Source organism: Alexandromys fortis, unplaced genomic scaffold (assembly GCF_014885135.2).
Source record: "Alexandromys fortis isolate MF-2015 unplaced genomic scaffold, M_Fortis_MF-2015_v1.1 scaffold_173, whole genome shotgun sequence".
Lineage (NCBI taxonomy): Eukaryota > Metazoa > Chordata > Mammalia > Rodentia > Cricetidae > Alexandromys > Alexandromys fortis.
Genome location: NW_026068051.1, coordinates 2480214 through 2489704, shown reverse-complemented (window position 1 = coordinate 2489704; position 9491 = coordinate 2480214). Strand labels below are relative to the sequence as shown.

The 9491-nt window shown below is 49.4% G+C and overlaps 1 protein-coding gene across 4 annotated transcripts in view; it reads left to right on the top strand.

Annotated features, from left to right (window-relative positions):
- The window catches only part of Myo19 (myosin XIX), a 31671-nt gene that overhangs the window by 12077 nt on the left and 10103 nt on the right, over positions 1-9491 (top strand). For 2 of the 4 annotated variants that reach the window (XM_050119524.1, XM_050119525.1), the window contains 11 exons: positions 660-792; positions 1947-2016; positions 2586-2688; positions 3243-3339; positions 3462-3538; positions 5310-5400; positions 5741-5912; positions 7593-7666; positions 8409-8530; positions 8725-8838; positions 9081-9257. In XM_050119524.1, the coding sequence (XP_049975481.1) occupies positions 660-792; positions 1947-2016; positions 2586-2688; positions 3243-3339; positions 3462-3538; positions 5310-5400; positions 5741-5912; positions 7593-7666; positions 8409-8530; positions 8725-8838; positions 9081-9257 (1230 nt within the window). Of the gene's footprint in view, positions 1-659; positions 793-1946; positions 2017-2585; positions 2689-3242; positions 3340-3461; positions 3539-5309; positions 5401-5740; positions 5913-7592; positions 7667-8408; positions 8531-8724; positions 8839-9080; positions 9258-9491 lie in introns of those variants that run through there. The other 2 variants (XR_007588239.1, XM_050119526.1) reach the window with 2 other exon arrangements.

Genomic DNA, 9491 nt, shown 5'->3' with positions numbered 1-9491 from the left:
ACAGACAGAATATTGTAAACATAATAAATAAATATTTAAAAAAAAAAAACGAAAGAAAGAAGGGAGGGAGGGAAAGAGAGAGAGAGAACTGGACAATGGTGGTGCACATCTTTGATGCCAGAACTTGGGAGGCAGAAGCAAGCAGATCTCTGTGAGTTCAAGGCCAACCTGATCCATAGAGTAATTTATTGGACAGGCTCTAAAGCTACTCAGAGAAACCAATAAATAAATATATAAACTAGATATGATAAATAAAAAACAGATATAAACCCTGCATCTCTGTTAGGCCTCAGAGATGGGGAGTAGCCTGTCAAATCTGAGCTTGGGGTGTGGGGAGGGTGTTTCTCCTGTACTCCAGCCTCTTTCCTTAGTGCATCTTCTGAGCTGAGAGGCACAGAGGTGTGCACCCCCACTTTACAGATGGGAAATGCCTTGCCCAAGGCCAAAGCTAAACACAGCGTTCTTCACAAATGTGGGCAGGCAGCAACACATAATGAAGGAAAGCACTCTAGTGGGCACCTTTCGGGTTCTGTAGTGGGAGGGAGTGAGGGTGAGGACACTGTCCACGTGGCTGGAGGGAGTGAGGATAGGATGAGCGCACTGTCCACGTGGCTGGAGGGAGGGTGAGGACACTGTTCACGTGGCTGTTTTTGCTACAGACATGGACATCCCGCTGCCTGATGAAGTTCTATGCTGTGGTGGCCGCCTCCCCTACTTCCTGTGAGAATCACAAGATCGCAGAGAGGATAGAGCAGCGGATCCTGAACTCCAACCCTGTTATGGAAGCTTTTGGTGAGCTTGGTGTCCTCTGCACTGTATTCCAGTTCTATTTCCTCTGGGATTCGCCACCTCTAGGAAACAGGTAGTGCTTTAAAACCTCTCTGGCCAGGCGCTGGTGGTGAACACTTTTAATCCCAGCACTCAGGAGGCAGAGGCAGGTGGATCTCTGTGAGTTCAGCTTCCTTATATTAGAGGTGCTGTCATATGGGGATATAGCTCTTTGGTAAAGCCTAGCATCTACAACAAGTGTTGCCATTTGGCTTATATAAAGCAGTCAGAGAGAGTGTCTTGGCTCATCTGGTTCCAATCTTATCTCTCCATTCAGTTTCCTAATGTTCCAAAAAGGAAATTTGTCAAAGGTGGCATAGCTTTATTTTGACGGGGGAGTGTTTTGGTTTGATTTATTTATTTTGTTTGTTTTGGTTTGGTTTTGAGACAGGGGTCTTGCTATGTAGCCCTGGCTGTCCTGGATATCTGCCAGCCTCTACCTCCAATTAAAGACCACACCACTCTCTCTGGCATAACCATAGTGTCCATGTTGGGTCTCGAGTCCACATGTTGTACCTGTGTCTTAAACCAATAGTGACCACTTGCTTTTACCTCTTCCTGTCAAAGCAGAAAGTCCTTGACTGGGACTGGAAAGATGGCTCAGTAGTGAAAAGCATTTGTTCCAGGCCAGGCAGTGGCTTTAATCACAGCACTCAGGAGGCAGAGGCAGGTGGATCTCTGTGAGTTCAAGGCCAGCTTAGCCTACAGGGCAAGTTCCATTTGTTGCTCTTGCACAGGACCTGAGTTCAGTTCCCAGCACCCACATGGTGACTCGCAACCATCCTATAACCAGTTCAACTACCTCTTCTGACCTTTTGCAGGCACCAGGCATACACGTGGTACACACACATGAATGCAGATAGAACACTCATACACATAAAAAACAGCCCCACTGTGTCTAGGCCTACTCATTCCTGTTCCTAGTTGGGAAATACTTCTTGATATTTATCTTGAACCCCATTTTCCAAAACCTTAGTGCCCATTCCTCAATCCTGACCGCCATGACATGGAAATTAACCAAGTGGCTTTTAGGTGACTAGAGATAGGAACAGCCACAGCAGCTCATGAAAATTCTGCAATCCTGGGGGAGTGGGTATAAACACAGATGTGATCTCTAGGGAACGCGTGCACACTGAGGAATAACAACAGCAGTCGCTTTGGGAAGTTCATCCAGCTCCAGCTGAACAGGTAATAGCTACTGCCATCCAGCTCATGGGACAGCAGAGACGGGGAGTGGAAGCACCTGGGGCAGCCACCAGCCTAGGTCATCCCCATGGGCAAAACTCTACTTGTAGTTTGTATGTTGTGTGTATGGGTTTCTTGAGCACAGTGAACTCTTGAGGTGTCCTTTTTTAACCTAGAAAACTACAGCTTCTGTGACCTTAGTGCTCTTACGGCCTGTGTGCTCATGCTGGCTTCTCTTGCTCAGAAACTTCTTGTTAAAATGCCTCTTTGATATAATCCTGTGCTAGGGCATCAGCTCCTACCTTGAGATGGGTCAAAGTGATAATGCAGAGGTGTTTGCCATGCCTGCCTGAGCTCCATGTAAGAGAGTACCCCAGAACATTCAAAGACATTTTGAGTTTGTTGCTTGAGGCAAAGTCTCACAGAACCCAAGTTAACTTGCTCCTCCTGGGTAGTGTACCTGGCTTCCCAAGGACATTTGGGATGTTCCCAACCCAAGAAGAGCTTGGAAGGGATTTGCTAGGTGGCAGTGGGATGAAGGGATAATGACGCTCTCTGCCTCTGTGTGCCAGAAACCAGCAGATGACGGGAGCTGCGGTCCAGACCTACCTCCTGGAGAAAACGCGTGTGGCTTGTCAGGCCTCCAGTGAGAGGAACTTCCACATCTTCTACCAGGTCTGTGCCAGGTGGAGTACACTCTGCCACAAGCAGGACTGGGTGGCTCATCCCTCCACCCCAGCATGCTCCACACCTGGCCCCTCGCTTGCTCTCAAGCAGAGCTGCTCACCAGGCAAGTTTGGGCCTAGAGGTATGTTTTTCTGCCTCTTTCAAATCAGAAGGCCCTCTAGGCAGGGACTCTGTCTTCTAAATGGAAGTCATATCACCTGCCTTAGACTGAGGGCCCTTCTAGGATGGAAACAGTTTCCCACAACAGTTTTGAGGGCTGTTCTGGGATTGTATTCATTCCTGGACTGGGCTTCTCCAAGGCATTGGTGGGGCTCCTTGCACCCAGACTAGGAGCTTCTTTAGGTAAGGGGATGTACCCCAGCAAGAGTCATGCATTCTGCGTCAGAGTGCCAACTTTCCAGGAAGACAGCTTTTGTCCATCAGGATGAAACATCCCATCCCATGCCCCGCGCTTACTTTGGGGCACTCTTAGCCTGGCAATGTTGCTGCCATTTCTTGCTCCTCATTTTAACCCCAGGCCTGAATGTCCTCTCACTCCGCAGATTTGCAAAGGAGCCACCCAGGATGAAAGACTCCAGTGGTACCTCCCTGAGGGAGCTGTCTTCTCCTGGCTACCCAATCCAGAAAATAGTTTGGAAGGTAGGAGGAGCATCCTTCGTACCCTAGACTGCCCCCAAAGCCCCACCCATTCTGCCCAGGGCCTGTCTTCCCTCCCGCACTGACCCTGCTGACCACTGGGCTGTGACATGGATTCTTTTCAGAGGATTGTTTCGAGTTGACCAGAGAGGCCATGCTCCATTTGGGCATCGACACCCCCACCCAGAACAACATCTTTAAGGTCAGAAGAAAAGCCATGCTACTTACACTTAGAGGTGATGGTAGCCCTTATCATGGATTGTCCCTGGACTTGGGACTCTCTCTCCACAAGTGTCTAGGACTTCAGGCCTCACAAGACCATATCCAAGGAGCTGGGCAAGGAGCTGGGCCATAGGGTCAGTGACACACCATATAGTACTTAGTAATGAACATGGCACAGTGACTCACACTCCCAGAGCACAAGGCCTTAGGGCAGGTTTTAGTACAGTAACAAGAATAGAGAGATTTCCTTGTTTGTCTAACACTTTAAAGCTTAGAAGTTATGTTCACACCTCTTAGCTTACTTGATTTTATCAACAATCTTTTGTGCATGGAGATTATTTCCATTTTATACTTGAGAAAATCAGAGGTAAAGAAACCTACCTGAGCCAGGCAGTGGTGGTGCATGCCTTTAATCTCAGCACTCGGGAGGCAGAGGCAGGCGGATCTCTGTGAGTTTGAGGCCAGCCTGGTCTACAGAGCGAGTTCCAGGACAGGCTACAAAGCTACACAGAGAAGCTCTGTCTTGTAAAACAAGCAAATAAAAGGAAAGAAAAAGAAAAGAAACCTACCCAAGACACAACTAAGTGATAAAGTTAGTTCCAGGCATTTTCATTCCAGTGCCCACCTCTTCCTCCACTCTGTCCTCTGCCTCTCCCTCTGGGAGCCCAGTGAGCTAGCCTTCTCCTCATTGCCTTTCTACCTTTGTTGAAGACCAATTGCTTCCCTTACTTCCTCAACTCCTACAGCTACCGGATGCAGTGTATAGGTGGGCTGAGGACAGACAGGGAAGCCACTGAAGGAAGATGGGGATATTGGTGCCCTCCACATGCTGTTTAGGAAGCTGAGCTATCAGTCCCAGTGTGGAGACTGCTAGGTAGGAGTTTGTGCAGAAGGACAGTACATGGAGCGAGGCTAGAGGGAGTGGAGAGCAGTCGGAGCCTGTCTGGGCATGAGTGCTGTTTGAGGGTGTTAAGACATTCTTCTTTGGCTGGAAAGACACCACGGTCAGGAAGGTGGTTTTCCCAGGGCAAGGCTCATCCATTCCACTGAAAGTGTTATGACCCTGTACCATATACCATAGCCATGCTGCCCAGTGGGCACAGCTGCCCTCTCCGAGGGTAGTTTGGAGCCAGAAGACTAATAGCATATGGAAATTATCTGTCTATGGCCAGACAACAATGGCAGGAAAGGCTCTGCTCTCTCAATATGAGATCCAAGGGTTTCCAAACTTATTACCAAGTGTTCTCCTTGCCATCATAACTTCTGGAAATTACTTCTGTAAACCTTTGAAAGCAAAGGCAGGAGGGTAGCACCTACTATCACAGCCCAGTAATGCTGAGAAAGAGTCCCAGGAAGCCATGCCCAAGCCCCATTAGGCAGAAATGACACTGGCCCATAACTAAGGGAACAGTACCCCCACATGGACTGTTCATGAAGAGAGAGGAAGGGGGACAGAGGATGGATGGAGGCAGGGCCTACTGGCTGCTCTGGGAGGCGTCTGAAGTCTCACTGCCTAGACTCTAATCTTGGCCTAGGCTCAACATTAACCTCTCCCATCTCTGTTGCGGGCATCTTCATGACATGTACCTCATAGGATGTGGAAGAGATTTTCTTGTGATGCTCTAACATGAAATCTTGTCTGACAGAGGTAGACAGTGGGACAGTCATCAGGAGCTCCCCTCCTCCTCCTCTGTTGTTGTGACATCAGCTTTTTCACGCCCCTGCTTCCTGACCACCCCTTCTGCCTTCAGGTCCTCGCTGGACTGCTGCACCTTGGCAATGTCCATTTTGCTGACTCAGAGGATGAAGCCCAGCCCTGCCAACTGATGGATGGTTCCAAAGGTGAGAGACAAGGATGGTATGGTGGGGTGCACCTGATAGGAGAGTGACTACCGTTACTGAGGTGCGGTGGGAAATTGAAAGCTGAACTTTAAGTCTGCACCCTTGATTAGCCAGCTGCTGACGGGCCTGCCATGGATAATTACCAGCACTGTTTTCTCCGTCTCACAATGAGAAAATCGGTCAGGTGCTTTAGAAATTATTTGTCCAGTTGTAATACTGTGGCTTCAGGTCCTGTCTCTGCCATGTAAGGAGGCCTGTGGCAAGCCTCTTAGAACCTAGGCTTCCTCCATCCACTCAGTTCCAATGGAGGGTGTTTGCTTAAGGAGGACTCTCCTCCCAGCCTCTGTCAGGACATCAGCCTCACTGCTGCAGCTCTCAGAGAACATGCTGCTGGAGACTGTGCAGATTCGAACCATCAAGGCAGGCAAGCAGCAGCAAGTGTTCCGGAAGCCGTGCTCCCGAGCTGAGTGTGACACCCGCAGAGACTGTCTGGCCAAACTGATCTATGCACGGTGAGCAGTTTACCCTGGGCCTTCACTTCCCATGGGTTCTTAGACTGTCTGAGGTTGAACTAAACACTGTCAGGCAATGGGTGGAGACCCAAGATGGAGGGTTCTAAATAAAGCAGACCAGTTGCTGGGCCTCCAGGAGATGGCAGGGCATAGTTCCCAGGTTTGCCCTAACACTGCCTTTGGCCTCTGTGCTTGTTTTGAATGGTGAAGTTGCCACATTCCTGACCTAGATTCAGCTCATCGTTCAAGTACAAGAGCCTGCTTTGACCTTAGCCTAGGTGAGGAAAGCCTGCTCAGCTCCCCTTGGCAAAGCAAGCCCGCCAAAGGTGATCTCCTCCTTTACAGCACAGGTTCAGACTGTTGAGTGGTGGATAGGCTCCTCTGTCTCCTGCACCCTGGTTCCTAAGGTTATTCACCTGGGGAGTTGGAGAGACAGCAGTGGAGCCAGAGCTCAGCTCAGAGTCAGGGCCAACAAAACACAGCAGGCAGGAGCAGCACAGCAGGGAAAGTGGGTTCTGGCCTTCCTTTCTTGGGACATGACATAGGCATCTCCATCCTCTGGACCATAAGGTCAAGGATTACCTCATCTTGAGTTCTGAGAACCTTCAGAGTGCCTTGTAAAGGCTGTCAGGGTCAGAGTCCCGAGATTATCCATGACCACTGTATGTGTGCGCATGTGAGATTTTGGACAACCCTGTTCAGAGCCAAGAATCTGAAGTCTTTCTGAGCCCATGGCAGCTAGAGACAGGTACTGCTGCCTCAATGCAGGTTTTAGGTCAAAAGTTGGGGGACTTTTGTTTTTGGAGGGTTATTTTGAGACAGGGTCTCACTATGTAGCTCTGGCTGACCTGGAACTCACTATCAGTGCTGTGATTAAAAGTTTGTGTTACTACTTTCTAAATAAAGATATTTAGCAGGGGTTGCTGGTTCCATCCAGAGTCTGTTATAGGCTCTGTTTCCTACTGATGTAGAATTCCCTGAACCGTGTAATGCTTGTTGCCAGCTTGTATCAAAGTTTCATTTTCTTTTTTTTTTTAATGAGCTTATTTATTTTTATTTTATGTGGATTGGGTTTTTTTTTTTTTTTTGCCTGCATTTATGTCTATGTTAAGGTGTCAGATCCCCTGGAGTTGGAGATACAGACAGTTGTTAACTGTCATGTGGATGCTAGGAATTGAAACTGGGTCCTCTGGAAGAGCAGCCAGTGCTATTAACCATCTCTCCAACTCCCAGAAGTTTCATGTTCTGAGTGACAGTTTCAGAGTAGAGAATGCCATTATTCTTGTGACTTGGGACCACTTGTTTGGGACTAAGTAGTATGTAGCAGCTCCTTAAGCGTTTTTTCAGGGGAATTCAATTCAGTCAGCTCCTTGCTAACCCAACTGGGACCTGCCAGTAGCCTCTTCTAGTCACAGCATCAGCTGTGATGGGCTTCATGACTAATGCAGACCCAGGAGCCTGTGCTATCCTGTGCTGTCATGCTATGAGGACAGCTCAGGCCTTTGTATACCTGGAAATGTGTATGTCTAGAGCCTGCCTCTGCAGTAGGTCAAGACTGCATAAGCCAGAAACAAGAGGATTTAGCCTTTGGCCCAGTAGGTTCAGAACACAGGGCCTTCTAGCATGTAGCACCCTTCCTGGGAGAGCAGTTTCACCAGTCCCACTCTTTCCCATCAACAGGCTGTTCGACTGGCTGGTATCAGTGATCAACAGCAGCATCTGTGCAGACTCCAACTCTTGGACAGCCTTCATAGGTAGCAAGGCTCACCCTGCCACGGGCCCTCCAGAAAAGCAGCTGGACCCTGGGTGGAGGGAGGGTCTCTGGGTCACCTGTGTGCCTCTGAGCAGCTCCTTTCTCCTCTCAGCCAGTGTCCTCATCCATCTAGGAGTTTGGTGATATTTCTACATTTGATTGCCCACAAATGACATGTCCATGGCTATCCAGACAGACCAGTTTATGCATTGTCCCTAATGGTCCTTTTATCCTAGAGACTTAGCTCCAACCCCAGAAGAGTAGTCAGAGCTAGAGTGGGAGACACAGTTGAGATTGGTGTTGTACTCTTGGGTTAGGTGAGTCGAATAGGGGAAGGAAGTAAAACCTAGGGGTGCTGACACAATTTGCTTAAAGAGACGCATCAGCTAGGCTGGTGAAATCGAGGTCCTCTGAACTCGGTTGTTTCAGAGATCATTTCCTGCTATCACACAAAAAAATGGGACCTGATATCCTCAGGGAGGAGCCTATTGGGGCCAGATGCTAGTGCCTGCGCTGCCCTTCTTTCAGATTTTTGGCTTTCTGCCTGCTCTGACTTAGTATGGGGCAGGGGAAGAGGTCCTGGGTCCTACCTGGGTGGGTGGTGGGAACAGGAGACAGCGATCACTCAGCCTTATCCCAAAGCTTCTAAGTATGAGACCTCAGCAAGGGTCCAGCCATTTGGGGTCCTGTAGTTGTCCTGTTTCCCCCCGTGGTAGCCCCATGGTTCTCTCCTGTCTCCAAAGGTCTGCTAGATGTGTATGGGTTTGAGTCATTCCCTGACAACAGTCTGGAACAGCTGTGCATCAACTATGCCAATGAGAAGCTACAGCAGCACTTTGTGGCTCACTACCTCAAGGCCCAGCAGGTGAGGTGTAGGGCAAGGCAGGTCATCCTTCTGGATCCTCTGCCTCTTCCTGGCCCCCAGCCCAGTCATGACTAGACACCTTTGTTCCTGTCTTATTAATTGATAAGTAATAACGATGTACGAGAGTGTTTTAATATATTTTTGTTCCTTCCTTAATGCTGTTGTGGAACTTTCTCCCACTGCACCCTGCCCAGGAGGAATATGCACTTGAGGGCCTGGAGTGGTCGTTTGTCAACTACCAGGACAACCAGACCTGTTTGGATCTCCTCGAGGGGAGCCCCATCAGCATCTGTTCCCTCATAAATGAGGTAGGGAGGTTCAGCCAGTGAGCCAAGCAGCACTTTTTGGGGCCTTGGTGACTGTTTTATGTGCTCTTTTGTCTGTCTCTCTCCCGTATCTGCAAATAAGTGTGCTCACACACACACACGCACACACATGCTGGAGCTGATATAATGCCTGTGTTACAACTCTACTGCACTGGGGGCCAGGCACTGAGGAAGGTGAAGATGTGGTAAGACCTCGATGATGACCACCTGCTCCCACCCTACAGGAATGCCGCCTTAATCGGCCGAGCAGTGCAGCCCAACTCCAGACACGCATCGAGAGTGCTCTGGCAGGCAAGCCCTGCCTGGGCCCTAATAAGCTCAGTCGGGAGCCCAGCTTTGTGGTTGTGCATTTCGCAGGACCCGTGCGGTACCACACAGAAGGCCTGGTGGAGAAGAACAAGGTGGGCCTAGGCCATAGCAAGTGGGTCCTGGGTAAAAAAGCTGAATCCCTGCACAAAGTAGATCCTAACTGCCATCCTCTTTCTCCTGAGTCTCCTAAAAAAATCTAGGCTCACCTTCTTGAGCCCTAACTAAGATGCTGGCTAGTCCATCCTGACCTGCCTGGAAGCGGCCTGTCTCTTCTTGGCCAGCAGACCCACTCTACTTGGGACTCCAGCCTGCCCTTCCAAGTAGTC